This window comes from Sorex fumeus, unplaced genomic scaffold (genome assembly GCF_029834395.1).
Source record: "Sorex fumeus unplaced genomic scaffold, SorFum_2.1 ptg000008l, whole genome shotgun sequence".
NCBI lineage: Eukaryota > Metazoa > Chordata > Mammalia > Eulipotyphla > Soricidae > Sorex > Sorex fumeus.
Window position 1 is genome coordinate 9,648,455 of NW_026606065.1, and position 17,458 is coordinate 9,665,912.

At 38.4% G+C, this 17,458-nt stretch overlaps 1 protein-coding gene across 1 annotated transcript in view; it reads left to right on the forward strand.

Annotated features, from left to right (window-relative positions):
• COL12A1 (collagen type XII alpha 1 chain) overlaps positions 1-17,458 on the forward strand; it is a 132,254-nt gene that overhangs the window by 65,217 nt on the left and 49,579 nt on the right. The window contains exons 26-37 of the mRNA XM_056109705.1: positions 2,085-2,221; positions 3,490-3,619; positions 8,440-8,579; positions 8,901-9,033; positions 9,138-9,164; positions 9,537-9,679; positions 10,933-11,062; positions 11,661-11,797; positions 13,189-13,318; positions 14,650-14,792; positions 16,102-16,231; positions 16,881-17,023. Coding sequence (XP_055965680.1) covers positions 2,085-2,221; positions 3,490-3,619; positions 8,440-8,579; positions 8,901-9,033; positions 9,138-9,164; positions 9,537-9,679; positions 10,933-11,062; positions 11,661-11,797; positions 13,189-13,318; positions 14,650-14,792; positions 16,102-16,231; positions 16,881-17,023 — 1,523 coding nt within the window. The remainder of the gene's footprint in view (positions 1-2,084; positions 2,222-3,489; positions 3,620-8,439; positions 8,580-8,900; positions 9,034-9,137; positions 9,165-9,536; positions 9,680-10,932; positions 11,063-11,660; positions 11,798-13,188; positions 13,319-14,649; positions 14,793-16,101; positions 16,232-16,880; positions 17,024-17,458) is intronic.

A 17,458-nucleotide genomic window follows, 5' to 3' on the forward strand; every position in this document is an offset into this window, starting at 1 on the left:
GTTTTCAGGCAAAATCCAGAAATGCTTAGGGCTAACACCTGGCTCTGTGTTCAGGGATCACTTCTGGCAGGCTTGGTGAATTATATGGGGTACCGGGGATTAAACCAGGGTCAGCTGCATGCAAAAGAGACATTGAGTGGCAGTTATATTTGGTCCATAGTCTACTCTCAGCACGCATTTCCCATTGAAGTTTGCTTATTGTCATTTGGATCTCATGCTTTCAGTGCTGTTGGTTCTATGGTTCAGATAGATGGATATGCCACACCTTTATACCACCAATGTGCCTGAGGCCCTTAACCTCTGCCCCATTACCTCCTGTCTACCTCTTTTTACTCCCCTCACACCCTTGAGATATTTTTCCTTCCCTGACAAACCAGATTTCTAAGGAAATCAAGAAGTTTGAAGGAACCTTCAAGAAGGGAAATGAACCAAGACAGAAGCATGATGGGGCAGGAAAGACAAAGAGCCTTAGCAAGGCAAGAGAGTGTCAATTTATGGAGAACAAAGAAATATTATTTACATGTTCAATGATTTCTGTAGTGTTCACTTAATCACTTAATCACTTAACTTCCCGTTAGTCGTCGATTTGCTCGAGCGGGCGCCAGTAACGTCTCCATTTGTCCCTGTCGCGTGCTAGTGTAGCCCAATGGCATCTCTTCGCTCCGGGAACATGGAGGGCCTCAAACCGATCGTTCATTCTGTAGTGTTAGTTTTGTGGAAATGGGGTGAAGGCAGATAAAGAGTGGAGTGCTAGCCTGGGACAGACACGTGATCTGAGAATAGCTGTTGAGACCCAAGAAACACAGTGGGACGAAAGATGAATGTAGTAATGGATGGATTTGGAAAGGATCTTAATTTTAACAGTGGGAGAGAGAATGAAGGGGCACAGAGAGATTCAGAGAACACAGAAGGGATGGAGGTTTAGAAACATGGAGGTTGAGATATTCAGGTATAGAGATATACAGGGTTGAAATGAATGACAACGTAAAATGGGCAGATGGCAGCTACAATGTTGGGTACATCTCACGTGACAAGAAAAAATATCTCCACTATTTTTCCTGCCTTCTTTTCTTTTCTTTTCTTTTCTTTTCTTTTCTTTTCTTTTCTTTTTGTTTTTTGAGTCATACCTAGCGATGCACAGGGATTACTCCTGGCTCTGCACTCAGGAGTTACCTGGTGGTGCTCGGGGATGCTGGAAATCGAACCCGGGTTGGCCACGTGCAAGGCAAACGCCCTACCTGCTATGTTATCTCTCCAGCCCCATGTTATCTTTTATTTTCAAGAAGCAATTCTGCTTGACTTGGTAAAAAAATCTATTATTTGGATTTTTCCCGTCAAACCATTTAGACACTTGTAGATCTTTTTGCAAGTGTATGCTATGCTTAATTTTGCTGTACCATCCTCCTTATTATCTCATTCCTACTTTGGACAAACTTGCAGGCTGTCGAATGTAGCCTGCCCACGGGGCAGAGTCTGGCAAACTCCCCGTGGCCTACCAAATATGCCAAATACCAGTAACAATGATGGGTCTCATTCTCCTAAAGAGCCGTGAATATAATCTCAGGGCTAGGATGAAAGAGACGTTACTGGGGCCTGCTCGAGGCAATCGACGATTAACAGGATGATGAAATGAAATGAAATGAAATCCTCCTTCACTCTCAGAACAATTTGTATTTCTTGTACACTCCTAAGAGCACAGAGTGCTAATCCATTTTGTTTCCTATATTAACCCAATTAAGTATGTGATAGTGAAATGTGAGTGATATATTTATGGTACATTATGATTTATTATAGCTAACCAGCAAATAAGAACTTATTCAATCAGAGTGAAATAAAGTTAATGTATTAATCAAAAGCTGGAGTTACATTTAAATTTGTGCCAGTTTAAAAACATGACTGTTTTTTTTAAAAGAGTCTACCTTTAGCTGATGTTGTTAGGGTACTTTTATAAATTGGCCATTTTCCCAGTTATTTTGCTATACACCTTTAAATTTTTTTCAAACAACTTCTTGGCAATCTGTGGGATGCTTTAGAAGTTTGTGGTTGAGAGTCACATCTGGACCTAATATCTTCTTTTTCTCTAGTGCCTTTACCCAGACCTCGAGATCTGAAACTCAGAGACGTGACTCATAGCACCATGAATGTCTTTTGGGAAACTGCGCCTGGAAAAGTGCGTAAATATATTGTAAGATACAAAGCACCAGAAGAGGATTTTAAAGAGGTATGTTGGAGATTAGACAGGATTTAGAGGTATTTGTTTTTCTAGTGCAGTCAATAAAATAACTTTAGCAAGTATAGGCATTCGTATGTTCTGGGTACCTGTCATTTTATTAATATAGCACTGAAATTCATTACATTGGTAAAGTACTTTTGGAGTGTCAATAATACATTAGACCTATATTCAGCTTAATAGTGTTTGTTCAGTGATATTAATGTCAGAGATGGCATCCATTAGTAGATTAATGTTTATAGAATTCCTTTTTAGTTTTTGAGCCACCACCTGGTTGTATTCAGGGATTACTCCTGGCTCTGTGTTCAGGAATCCTTCTTGGCAGGGCTCAGGGAACTGTATGGGGTTCTTGGGATTGAACCCTGGTCAGTTGCCTGGAAGGCAAATGCCTTACTCCCTGTATTATCTCTCTGGCCCAAGATGTATAGAATTTTGATGGCATTTTCTTCTTATACATGTGTTTTGTACGGTGTTCTGCATTCTATGAATTACAAAAAAAGTTAGATTAATGTTTCTAAAATAAAAGTTAGCAAGTACATATGGGAGAGAAGATGGAATTTATTAGATATTGAATAGGAGAGAGCAGAGAAACACAAGAAAAAAGAGTGGATGTACTATTAGAAAAGTGAACTTTTAAATTTTTCTTCGAGATGAGGTTGTGATGGAACGCTGTTTCCATGACAACCTGGTTCAATGTGGAAACAACTTCAAGAGCCTCATCAGTTATTGGATTTAAAACATGCATTTGCTTGTAAAGGGTATTAGTGTCAGCATTTCAGAGAAAACTATTTTTTGGCAGATAAAAATAGTTTTCTCTACACATCCAGGTACAAACGGTTCTGGTTGTTTATATTACATAAAAGCTAATTTATACATATGCGTATATTTGTTTTATTTTGGGTTTTAGTTTCTAAAGAAGTACAGTGGGTCTCGTATAAATCTTGTGCATAACAGATGAGATAATGCACAGGATAAAATGTCTGAAAGAATTTAGGCAAAGATATGATTGGAAATGTAAAACAATGGTTAGGTTGTCTGAATCTGTAGTCACTTATCACTTACCAGACAGATAGGACTGTCTTATACATTTATTTTTGTTTATTTTTCAGGCATTTAAGTTATCTCTAGCTCTTTGATTCTTGTGCAAATTTGGAAAGCATTGCTTTGTTGGTGACATGACCTTCATGCTCGTGTGTCCAGTAAATAGCAGAGAGATGCCAAAACGAAATTGTAAAAATAATTCCACTGTTCTATTGCAGGTAGAGGTGGACAGGTCAAGGACCAGCACTCCTCTCAAAGAACTCTTCTCACAAACCCAGTACACAGTCAGTGTATCTGCCGTGTATGACGAGGGGGAATCTTCCCCAGTGACTGCTCAAGACACTACGCGTGAGTTGTGGTTATGTTATTGATGATCATGGGGAAGCAATACTGTATGCAAGTCTAACTGAATTTACTGGGTCATTTTCTCATTATTTAAAAAAATGCTTGGCTTCCTTTTCTAATAATTCTGTCCAGTTCTTATTCCATCAACCCATCAACCCCTCTATTTTGTCTCATATATTTAACGTGTGTGTGTGTGTGGGGGGGGCAGCAGGGGGTTGTTGGAGATTGGGGAGAAAATATATTTTTAATATTTGTTGGATGTTTTCTCTGGGAAAGCTGCATGTTATCAAGATTCTTTTGTAAGTTACTATGTTTAAATATCTGCTCAGATTAGTAAAAAAAAAATAGATGTCTTTGCCATCATTAGACTGTGATTTTATAGTGGCAGTGAGAAAAATGAATTAATAAAAGATGGAATCATGTAGAGAAGGTGAGGGTGATAGTATTCAGCTTTAGTTAATATTGGATTTTAGAAAAGAGAAAAAGGTGGTTTGAGGAAAACGGATTTTCTTTCTCCTTTTCTGTTTCATTTTCTTAAAATACCGAAAATGTCAATGTTTCTCCCTCTCTTGGTGTTTCCGTAATATTTAACCCAGTTATTATTGCCCTTTGGTCAATTTGTATCTATTCTGCTTTCCTCTTCTCCCTTTTAAGGACAGCAGAGATATATTTATTCTTTTCAACTTTTCTGCTGCAACATCTAGCTCAGGGCTCAGCAAAGAATTACCTAATTAAACTGTGACTAAGAACCCAACCTCTAAAAACAGTGTTCCAAAGAAATATAATGGGAGACATACATGTAATTTAAACTTTTCTAAGAGTCACATTAAAAAAGGTAAAAAGACACTGAAATTAATTTTAATAACGTATTTTATTCAGTGTATTCAAAACATTATCACTTCAGTATCTATTAGTATAACTGAGACTTTCTTATTATTTTTCCCTGATCCTTCAAAATCCAGTGTATCAGTTTACATTTATAGCATTATAATTTATTCATTTTATTTTTAAAATGTTTTTTTTTTATTCAGTCACTGTGACACCCATACAAAGCTGTTCATGAGGTTGTTGTCATATAGTGTTCCAACACCCATCCCTCCACCAGTGTACATTTCCCAGCGTCAGTTCCCAGTTTCCCTCCCATCACCTCCTTCACCTCTGGCAGATGCATTTCTTCTGTCTCTTGCATATTATAAGTTTGAATTAGTCATATTTCAAATACACAGCAGGTATGTGTGGATAGAATGGGTGTTCGGTTTAAATGATTTACCAATTCTTGCCCAGTAAGTTGATGGTGGGAACAGCACTACTGTCTAAAACTTTTTTTTCCTATCCTCTCCCACCAGAGACTCAGTAGCTTCTCTTTTATTGACATCTTGCTTCCCATGGTAAGACCATCTCGTCATCTGTTACAGCCTGCTCTTAAACATTAAGCATTGCACACTTCTGCTGTTTTCTTTCCACATTATATTTCTTAGTATTTCTCTTTTCTCTTTTTATGTCGTGCCAGGGGTCAAACCTGGATAGGTCATGGGCAAGATAAGGGACTTACCTGCTATATTATCTCTTTGGCTCAGCAACATACATTCTTCTGTTTTGTTTTGTTTCCTTTTGTGGGCCACTTTTACTCCTGGCTCTGTGATCAGGGATCACTCCTGGTGAGGTTTGGGGAACTACATGGAGTATTGGGACTCAAACCATGTCTGCTGCATGCAAGATAAACATTCTACTTGCTGTGGTCTTGCATTGGTTCAATACTCATACTTAATAGTTGGTTGAACTTGCAGTGGCACTTGTGGAAGTTGTGACTTTTCACAGCTCTAAAAGAAATTGCTAACTCTGAAGAGAATGGTAATGGTAACTCACTTTTTCCTCCAAAGACATGTTTTGGGGGTTGGGGATGGGAGGCCACAACCAGGGGTGTTCAGAGATTATTCCTGGCTTTGCACACAAGGATCAGTGGATCCTATGTGGTACCAAGGATCAGATCTGGGCTTCTGTTTTGGGGACGACTTTTGATTACAGTTTCAGTTTCCTTGATGTTAATAGATCTATTCAGGTACTCTAGATTTTCTTGATTCAGCCTTGGGAGATTATAGGAATCCAGGAGTTTATCCATTTTTTCTAGGTTCTCTTGTTTCGTGGCATACAGACTTTCAAAGTAGTCTCTGATGATCTTTTTAATTTTTTGGTTTCCCTTCTCATTTCTGATTTGATTTATTAGGGTTCTCTCTCTCTCTCTCTCTCTCTCTCTCTCTCTCTCTCTTTCTTTGTTGGTCTTTCAGTGGTTTATCTATCAAGTTTATTTTCTCGAAGAACCAGCTCTTGGTTTCATTGATCTTTCGGGTTGTTTTTTTGGTTGCCATGTCATTGATTTCTGCTCTAAGTTTTATGATCTCTTTCCTTCTGCCTGATTTGGGCTCCTTTTTTTGATCCTTTTCTAAGATCTTGAACTGTGAAGTCATGGTGTTTATGTGGGCCATTTCTTCCTTCCTGACAAATGCTTGCAGAGCTATAAATTTTCCCCTTAACATGGCTTTAGCTGCATCCCATAGGTTCTGGTACCTCGTGTTTTTATTCTCATTTGTTTCCAGGTATCTTTTGATTTCATCCTTTACTTCCTTCCTGACCCACTTATTGTTCAACATTGAGTTGTTTAATTTCCAGGTGTTTGATTTGATTCTCCTTATCTGTGTGTGATTCACTTCTATTCTCAGTGTATCATGGTCTGAAAAAGATTGTTGATACTATTTCAATCTTCCTGATTATATTGAGGTATGTTCTGTTGCCTAGAACATGTTCTATTTTGTAAAATGTTCCATGTGCACTGGAGAAGAATGTGTATTCTTTCTTTTTGAGATGTAAAGCCCTGAGGTCTATAAGCCCTCTCTCTTCTATTTCTTCCTTCAAAGTCAATGTTTCCTTGCTGAGTTTTGTTCTTGTAGATCTATCCAGAGGTGATAAGGCAAAGTTGAAGTCTCCAGCTACTATTGTGTTGCTAGCAATGTCCTCCTGAAAATCTGTTAGCAGTTGTTTTAAATATTTAACTGTTCCCTCATTAGGTGCCTATACATATAAGAGTGTGATTTCTTCCTGTTGTACGTATCCCTTGATGAATAGAAAATGGCCTTCGCTGTCCCTTCTAATCTTTTTCAACCTGAAATTTATGTTGCTGGATACTAGTATGGCCACCCCAGATTTTTTGAGGGGGATATTTGCTTGCAGGATTGTTTTCCATCCTTTAACTTTGAGTCTGTGTTTGCTCTTACTCTGTTCAGATGAGTTTCTTGTAGGCAGCAGAATGTTGGGTTCTGTCTCTGAATCCATTTTGCCACTCTGTGTCTCTTAATTGGTGAATTTAGACCATTGACATTGAGAGAGATTATTGTTATGGGGTTTTGTGTCATCTTTCTGTAAGAGTCTGTTGTGCTTGTGGGGTTTGTCTTGTCTTATAGTAGCCCCTTTAGCCCTTCTTTTAGGTTTGGTTTTGAGTATATGAAGTTCCTGAGCTGCTGTTTATCCAGAAAATAGTGTACCGTTCCTTCAATTTTGAGTGAGAGTTTAGCCGAACAGAGTATTTTTGGTGAAGCATTCATTTCATTCATTCATTTCAGTTTTTTCACTATATCCCACCATTGCCTTCGGGTTTGGAGGGTTTCCTTTGATAGGTCTGCTGTGAATCGAAGGGGTGCTCCTTTGTATGTGATTTTCTTCTCTGACCTTTATGCTTGCAATATTTTGTTTCTCTCCACGGCATCCATGATTCTAACTATGATGTGTTTTGGAGTGTTTTTGTTAGGGTGTCTTTTAGATCCTTTAGATCCTTTAGATCTATTTTAGATCCTTCGGGCTCCTTGAATTTGAATGGCTCGCATTGTTCCAGCTCTGGGAATTTTTCAGCAATGATTTGTTTAAACCATGACTTTTTCATTGGGATTGTTTCTCTGACCTTCTGGTACTCCAGTGATTCTAATGTTGTACCTTTTGGAATCATCTTCTAGGACTCTGATTCACTCTAGAGCTCTTTTGAGTTCTCTTGCTTTTGTTTGTTGTTGCCTGTTGACTTTGTGCAGCTGATCTTCCAGCTCACTGATTCTGTCTTCAGTTGTGGTCATTCTACTGTTGAGGGCACAGACTGAGTTTTTTTTATTTCATCTACAGAATCTTTAATTTGTGACACTTCTGTGCATAGCTTTCCAATTTCTGCTCTCATTTCTTCCTGTAATTTCTCGATTGTTTCTCTCATGTCCTTTAATTTACTGGATATCTGTATCACTGTTTCATTGAGTTCATTGAACATCTTCATTACTTCAGATCTGAATTCTTTCTCAGAGAGGTCCTTTAGGTGAGTAGCACCTAGTGAGGCTTCTGGACTCTTTTCATCGTCCTCCCCACATGGTGGGGATTTGCATTGTTTCTTCATGTCAGTGTGTAGGTATGGGGTCTGAGATGTTATACGAGATTTCTGGGTATGAATAAACTACCTGTGGCCACTGGCCCAAAATTAGGGCACGCCCACTTCTACACAGACCATGCCCACTTCCACAGAGGCCACAACCCCACAAGTACCTGGTGTGTGGGGGGGGGTTCAACTTGGTGGGGGGAGAAGACCGGCATGGCATTGGTGATGAAAAGGAAGAGAGTCAGGGATGCTGGGCGTCCCAGGGTCCTAGAGGACGCCTCTATTTTTCAAATTGAATTGGTAAACTATTTGTTTCTACTCAGTTTTCCATGTCCATTAAAATAAAACAAGGCAGTTTTATTATACTAACTTAACTTGCTAGATTACATTAAAAATGTAGTTCTGCATTTTCTCACAACAGGCCCTGTACCAGCTCCAACAAACCTAAGGATTTCAGAAGTAACACCAGAGAGTTTCAGAGGAACTTGGGACCATGGTGCTTCAGATGTGTCTCTCTACAGAGTAACTTGGGCACCTTTTGGTAGCTCAGATAAGATGGAGGTAGTGTTTATCCTCATAATTTCTTTTTCTCTCTCTTTGTGTCCTGATTCATCCCTCTCTCTCTCTTTCTCTCTCTCTCTTCCTCTCCCTCTCTCCCTCCTTCTTTTTCCTCTGTCTTCCCCTCTCATTTATTATATGAAATCATGCTTTAAATGTATATTATCTCTGTTGCCAGAGAAGAGTCCTTTCCTGTCAACAACATTTTAACCTATGGCATATGTAAAAGCAACAGGAACATCTAGCTAAATGACATTGAAAAACTGCCAGTGAATGCATGATGTGCACAGTGACTAAAATTTTCTCCCCCCCCCTTTCTTCAAGACCATTTTGAATGGAGATGAAAATACTTTGGTGTTTGAAAACCTGGCCCCGAACACTCTGTATGAAGTTTCTGTGACGGCCATCTATCCTGATGAGTCAGAGAGTGATGACTTGTCTGGCAGTGAGCGCACATGTAGGTGATCAGCTTTCAAACAAGACATTATTATTTTAACATTCTTTAAAAATCAAGTTATCACAATATTAATGATATTCCCCCAATTTTCTTTATTTTTTTAGTGCGCCTGATACCCTTGACAACACAGGGTAAGAATTTAATTCTTTTGGAATTTATGACTGATTAGACAATGAACAAGTGAATGAAATACAATGCAAAGTCCATAGCAAAGAAGGTTTCTGCTTTTTCAATTGTAGGACGTTGCTCGGGACCCCATCCCCACCCCTCCCACCAATTGGCACCAATTGGTACTCCTTTAAAAAGAACTTTAAAAACAAGATTTTGCTTGTTACTGTTTAATAAGGTGTCACTCAAGATTCAATGACCATCATTTGTCTTGGGGTTAGATTTATTTCTAAATCTAGAAATATAGAAACCCTTTTAATATCCTTGGGAATAACCAATTTTGGGGGAGTGTGGTATAATTCTTTTCATTTTCCTCGCTTTTTAACATCTTTCAGCTCCAAAAAGTGGCCCAAGAAACCTTCAGGTATATAATGCAACATCCAGCAGCTTGACTGTTAAGTGGGAACCTGCTAGTGGTCGTGTGCAGAAATACAGAATCACGTATCAGCCATCAACAGGGGAAGGCAACGAGCAAACGGTAACTTGTTAAAATGATAAACTTTAAAAAATTCTACCCTTGCCTCTCTGAACTACTTTAACCTCTAATGTTCATTAGTCATATTTACAATTTGGGAGATGCAAGATTTACTGTGTTGGATGGAATTCATGTCCCGAGTCTCTTTTACTATCGTTGTAATGAGCCGTCATATATTCTTTCAGTTATGCAATGATCGAGTACCCATCCCACCACCAGTGCCCATTCTCCACCCCCACCAATCCCAGTATCCCTCCCACCCCCCATCCCCCATCCCACCCTGCCTCTGTGTCAGGGCACTCCCTTTTGTTCTATCTCTCCTTTTGGGTGCTGTGGTCTGCAGAAGAGACATCGGGTGGCAATCATGTTACATTTTAATGCTAGTCCATAAATAGACTAGTGCATTATTAATACTAGAATTATTTTGGAGAGTTAGATGGGAGAATTAGGCAAATACTTAACTTACTTGTCAGGCTAGTTTTGCCAAGTGAAGGTTACAGATATGTATGGCTAGTATCAGATGGCTACCATTGATGTTTTTCTGTCATAACGTCAAATATCAAATTGATTAACATTGGCGTAATTCAGTTTGCTCACATTGAACATGATGACAACAGATTCATTGAGGTTTCCTCTGGAATGGGACTATTTGAAGTGGGGGTGTTAAGCTGGAAACATATGGTATATACAGCATTCCTCATGTGTGTTCACTGTGGGCAGCATGCCATTTTCATGAGATTTTAATTAGCATGGCATAAACATTTAAGTTCAGTAGGCTGTTAACACAACATACAGATTTTCTTTCAACAAGATATCTAGATGACCTTAAGCAAAGTATAAAAACAATTAAAATGTAGTCGGAAGAAATTAAAGATGTTTTCATACCATGAAGCTGGCAACAGAGATGAAAGGTAACCTTTGCCTTCCCATGGATGTGCAGAGGCTTCTAGTCCTATTATAGTGGGAGTTTGAAATGGGAAAACACCAAAAGCGTTGGATGCTAAATCTTTAGAATATGTTCCTAAAGAAAATTTTAAAAGTTAGAAAAAAATTAAGAATGGCAATAGTAGGGAGCCTCTGTGATCCTAAGATTCGTTTGTTGCTTATTTATGATTAGTGCCTTTTTTGGAGAAAAAATCTGTGAAATGTGTTTTGGATGCCATTGAAGTAACTTTGTGAGTTTGTTACAGAGGTTTTGAAAATAGATGAGTTATATGGAGAGAACAGGGTTAATAGACATCCCTATTTCACTCAAGGCCACGATTGGAGGACGTCAGAGCAGTGTGGTACTACAGAAACTGAAGCCTGATACTCCTTATACCATCACAGTGTCTTCCCTTTACCATGACGGTGAGGGAGGTAGGATGACCGGAAGAGGCAAGACCAGTAAGTAAAACCTGACTCCTACAACTTGTTTTATAACTCTGGCTAGGAAAGAATTACATCTTTATCTGGAAGCACAGACATAGCATGAAGTTTTGCTAGTTCTACAAAATGCTTTTAAAGATGAGACGGTTAGGGACCAGAGAGACAGTACAGCCGAAGAATGTTTGCTATGCCTGAGACAGACCTGGCTTTGATCCCAGCACCCCATATGATCCCTTGATCTCTTCCAGGAGTGATCCCAGAGCACAGAGCCAGGAGTGAGCCCAGAGCATTGCTGAGTGTAGCCCCAAGCCAATCAAATTAAAAGAGACTTTAAATACCTTTGCTTACATTATCTGTTTCTGTAGAGAAACATTTACTATTTTTTAGGAAAAAATATCTCTTGGGATAAAACATCTTGAACAGAGAGAGATGAAATTTCTATACCAGGTTATTATAGATTTTTTTTAAAATTATGTGTTACTTCAACAAATGTTTGTGGGACACGTACTGTGGATAGCTGCTAAATGCTGGACACCTGGGAGATATTGATGAATCCAAATTTCATGTGTGTTTTTTTGTTAGGATCATACTGTAACCTGATTTCTCTGTGTTTCAGAACCTCTGAGTACCGTGAAGAACCTAAGAGTGTATGATCCTTCTACCAGCTCTTTAAGTGTCCGCTGGGACCACGCGGAGGGAAATCCTCGTCAGTACAAGCTCTTCTATGCACCTGCAGGTGGTCCAGAAGAAATGGTAATTATTTCCTGTAGTGAGAAATTGCATGCTTTTTATAAAACTATTGATCAAATCGCTTAAAGATGGAGTCAATAGAGTTAAGTGCTTTCATATTCAGGAAGTTCATCTAGTAAAACTTGACAGAATGTGATAGGGATTGCAAGGGTTGGGGCTGCGGGTGTGATTGTTTCAGAAGGAGGACCTTAGGGTTGTGCAGAGACCTTCATAGCCAGTTGTGACACCACATGGAAGTATATATTTATTATTTATTTTTAAAACTTTAAAGTTGAAATCACATTGGTTTATAAGGATATAGATTTTTTTGTCTTAAGGGTACCATATCTACCATCTAGGGGCCAATATGTCTTCACCATAGTCTTTTGAATTATTTCAGTTCACATGGCCTCATACCTTTAGTAAATCTCAGGCTTCGGTCAGTTTAAGGGCTTATTTTAACTAATTAATTAATAATTTAAGCATAGTGAGATACAGGGTTACACAGTTTTTCATGACTGGGCTTCAGTCATATATTGTTCCAACATCCGTCTCTTCACCAGTGTACATTTTCCACCACCACTGTCTCCACAGTGTCTCTAGTTTCCCTTCCTTCACCAGGCACTTTTCTTCTCTCTCACTCTCTCTTTCTCTCTCCTTTTGGCATTATGATTTTCAGTACAAATACTGGAAGGTTATGTATATCCCTTTACTTCCTTTCAACACTCAGTTCTTGTCTAGAGTGATCATTTTAAACTATTAGTCTCACACTGGTCCCTTCTGCATCCTAATTTATCTTTGCCTCCCACACACTTGTGGCAAGCTTCCAACCTATGACCAGTCCTCCTGGAAGGGCTTGTATTTTTTGGCCAAAGGCAAGACACCAAACATTAAGGAAGAGAATAAGAGAAAAATAAGGAAAAAGAAACTGAGACAAAATGCAAATAATACCATAGTTCATATAAAAGTGTCAATAAATTGTTTGTAATATAATTTAACGAAATGTCAATGACCTGGACCCACCAATAAAATGAAAAAGAATGGATTAGGAAACAAAACTCAACATTGTACAACTACAGCTTATTGACCATCAGGATAAACATACAGAGTGAAAGGCTGGAAAAAAATCCTACAGGTTAGCATTGAAAGGACAGAATTAGCTCTGTTTACATTGGACAAAATAGATTTTAAATGTAAGCACATAATAAGTTACAGGGATGGATATTATTAATGGTTAAGGAAGCAATATAACCATAAGATTCAACACTCGTTAATATATATTCAAATGGCTATTTGGTGTTTTGTTTTTGTTTTGAGTTAATGTTTTGGGCATTATTCATGATAATACTTTTTGAAATATTATTTCTCCCACAAGTGTTTAAAGGTCAGTAATTTATATTTTAATAAATCTCTAGGTGCCAATCCCTGGGAATACCAATTATGCCATTCTCAGGAATCTGCAGCCAGATACTCCATATACTGTTACAGTAGTTCCTGTTTATAATGAAGGTGATGGAGGAAGAACATCAGATAATGGAAGGACATGTAAGTAAGAATGCACGCAAATTTAACTTTTCCTTGGTAAATTTTCACTAGAAAGATCATACAGACCAATTTGTAAGCTTCAGGATTATAGAATAAAAAGGTTAAAAATGTTCCCATTTTGCCTTTTAAGCACCACCACCAAATGTTAAAAATTTGGTATATAAAATAAATTTATAATGGCTTTGATAAAGGCATTTTTCTGAGAAGGCAATTTCAGGAGTATAAACATGTATCCAATTACCCAGATGTTTCTTTAGTCAATCTCTTTGTCACAATTTATTGACCTTTGTTTTGTGTTATATATTCATGTGAAGTTCTGTTTTTATTTATTTATTTATTTTTAATTAATAAATCATTGTGAGGTACAGTTACAAACTTATGAACGTTCGTGTTTGCATTTCAGTCATACAATGATCGTTTACCCATCCCTCAACCGGTGCCCATTTTCCTCCACCGATGTTCCCCGTATCCCTCCCACCACTCCCACCCGAAGCCCTGTTTTTAAATTGGCTTTCATAGAGTGAATTGTTAAAATCTGTTTATCACAGTACCTGAGTCACATTTCTTTGATTTGCTAATGAAACAGTTTAGGTATTAAAGATCTGTGTGCTTTCATCTGTCATTAACATCTTGAGAAGACAGTTTATGGTGATTTTACTTTCATTTGTAATATAGAATAAAGATTTTTGTGTATATTTATAAATATATATTTGAATTTAAAATATGCAGAGTGATAGCTGAAAGGAAACATTATGGATGAATTACTTGGGTACTATGATGGTCTACAAAGATGATGCTATCAGAAGATGATGTTAACTTGTGAATTTAATTTTTGTGATTAACAAGTTTCTATTGGGAGCACTTAATTAAGATTGTGTATATTTTTTATTTCTTCTTTCTTTTGCTTTTTGAAAACTCACTGAAAACATTGGTAGTTCTTTGTTAATTGAAAGATTGAAATATGGGAACTAGTTGATGGACTGTTGTCCATTTTTATTTAGAAGGCAGACAAACTCTCTTAAATTTCCTCTTCTCTATCTCTCCATTCTCTGTGCTGGAAAACTGAAGTTTCTTTTTCAATTTCTATCTCTTGACCTTTTATGACCAGCACTGTGAACTTTACAAGCTTGCTTCATTGGCGATACCTTTGCCTCTGTATAGACAAAAACCATAATTTTTAAGTTTGACTAAATTTGGATCTGAAGCGTTCTTTTATGAGTAGGTTGAAGTGTTTCATTCTATTACAGAGTTTAAGGACTGGAGAAGTGCTAACAAAAATTTGACATGTATACACAGACTTAAGACTTATAGATTGACTTTTCTTTCCTCAGTGGTAAGAGGACTGGCGAGAAACATCCAAGTGTACAATCCTACACCCAATAGCCTAGATGTTCGCTGGGACGCTGCACCTGGCCCTGTACAACAGTATCGTATTGTGTATTCCCCTCTGACTGGCTCAAGACCCTCAGAATCTGTAAGTCATTTTGTAATCTGGGAGCTCAACAAAAGAATTTTGTAGGTTCTGCTGTACCTACTGTGACTGCTGGTGCAGAGCAACAGGCAGTAGTTGATATGGTACACAGTCTCATGAAAACTGTATTTCCTGAGAAAGTCTTGTATTTGTGTCATGGTTGATAGCTTGTGAGGTTGTGAATTATGCACAAATCAATGTTCAATGCTAAATGATTTCTTTTATTAAAGTAAAGGTGGCGCATTAAAGTAGGACTGATTGGCAAAAACAGATTTTGGGAGAATGCAAATTAGCTGTAAATAAAAAAACCACAGTATTAAATGAAGAGCATTGCTAGATCCATATGAACTTCTGTTGTAAAGTGCAAATGTCTTTATTAGGAAAGCATCTTAAGATTTGCCCCTACTGGCTGTTACAAATGGCCTAATCTGTCTATCTGAATGATAGTATTTTTCATAATATGATTGTTTTCTAATTAGATTAATAGAAATAGGAAATTTCCCTTTGAGTAAGGATATTAACAACAACCTAAGGGAACTAAAACATAGACTAATTTAATGATCAACTGTTCTTAGAAGAAATGAACAAATGAGCAGTACTTGTGTTCTGAAAGACTTGTATGGCCCTGTGCCTGATGGCATATTCCAACAACTTTTCCCATATACATGGATGAATGCCACTCTGTTTTGGTTTTTATTTTTACAAATTCTCCCCTGCCAATACAAGAATCCCTTCTCTTATGTGCATCTAACATTCAAGCTGATCTATAGGCAACTGTCATAAGCCTTGCATGTAATATGTGGAAACATTATCTATTTATTTATTTATTTGGAGATTTCCAAGTGATGCTGAGGGTTGGAGGAGGCTCGGGGCTGTTCATGGTGTTACTCTGCCTACAAAACCTGAATTTCATTGATCGGGCCTGAGGATGTGCTACTCAGCCCCACCGTGATGCTGAAGGGCCTCTAGGGTTATACCCAGCAATGCTTAGTCAAGTAGTGTTGGGGTTTAAATTCCGACTGGGCATGTACTCTAAGCACTGGACTAGCTCCTTGCCTTGGGAATATTGTACTAAATGTTAATGTAAGATGATTGAATTCACAAATGTCAAGTATGAACTAATTTACTTTGGAGAGGGAATTTCTGAGTATAATTGTTTCTAGTAATGTGTTTGGGTAGCTCTTATAAGAAAGCACAGTAGTTGATCAGATGTGTCTTGTAGCAGCCTTTGATTCTAAACACCGTAGTGATTAATAAAAGACTTGGTAAGCAGTTGATGTCAGACCAACCCTGGCATTTACTTCCTTTCCAGATTGTGGTGCCAGGAGGTTCCCGCTCAGTGAATCTGGAGCGGCTGATTCCGGACACACCCTATGATGTGAAAATCATCGCTATCTACTCGGATGGAGAGGGGAATCCCAGTCCTGGCCAAGGCCGAACACGTGAGGCAGATTCTCTGCTCTATTCCCTTTTAACTAGTTTGGCAGGGATTCTCTGCATGAGTGATGAGTGGGAGGTAGGCGGTGAGGGAGAGGGGGCGGGAGCCTTCTTCACTCAGATCTATGATTGTCCTGCGTTTCCCCACAGTCACATTTGCAGGCTAAGGTGAACTTCTTAGTCACACTCTATGTTTACTGCAGATCTTTCAGTTATTTTTCCACCCGAGATCTAAGTGCAAGAACGGTTTCTTCCTGCTTTCTTCTCTACAGGGGCCCTTTTACCAAATGGGCACTTGGGAACTGACCTCTCCATTTTTGTATTTTTTATTTTGGCCTTTACATTTTCTGACACAGCAGGTGGTTATAGTGTTAAAACGCTTTCTTTATGAGTATGTAGTTAGGTTCAAATCTAGCTCCGTGTCACCCAGAGTTCAGTATGTAACCAGAGTTCTGAATTGTAGCACTTCCTACTCTTTATTTTTCACATTAAAACAGTGAGGGGGATATGTATTGTATTTTAAGGGCACTGTGAAATAAATAGTGACATATCTGCAAGTAAATTACTTAATTTGACTTTTACATTTCTTTTCTTTCCCATGACCACAGTGTGTACAGGCAAGCAACTAATGAATGTCATTGTATTTTATTTTAGTCCCACGAAGTGGACCAAGAAACCTTCGAGTCTTTGGGGAGACAACCAATAGCCTCTCTGTCACTTGGGATCATGCTGATGGGCCTGTTCAGCAGTACCGGATCATTTATTCACCCACCGTTGGTGATCCAATTGATGAATATGTATGTATGATATCCGTTTATTTAAACATTTCATAGTATTTTCACGATTGGAGGGTGAAATGAAGCTTTGTTCTTTGGGAATATTCTGTAATTAGGGTCAAGCATAAAAGCTGACTTGAGTGTGACAGCTCTCCCCACCCCCACTGCTAAGGATTAAACTTCCGGTCTCACACATGCAAGGAAGGTGATTGACCACTGACTCTAGTGGCATTGTTTGGTGATTCTCTCAATCATGATATTGGGATCACTAAATGTGCCTGCTGTGGCTACTTCAGAGAATATGTCTTTGGCCTCATTTATATTTTCAAAACAGATGGAAAGACTGTTTCAGGTCACAAAAGGTTTTGTTTTGGGGCCACACCTGGTTGTCCTCAGGGATTGCTTCTAGCTCCATGCTCAGGGATCACTCCTGATGTTGCTAAGTGGACCGTATAT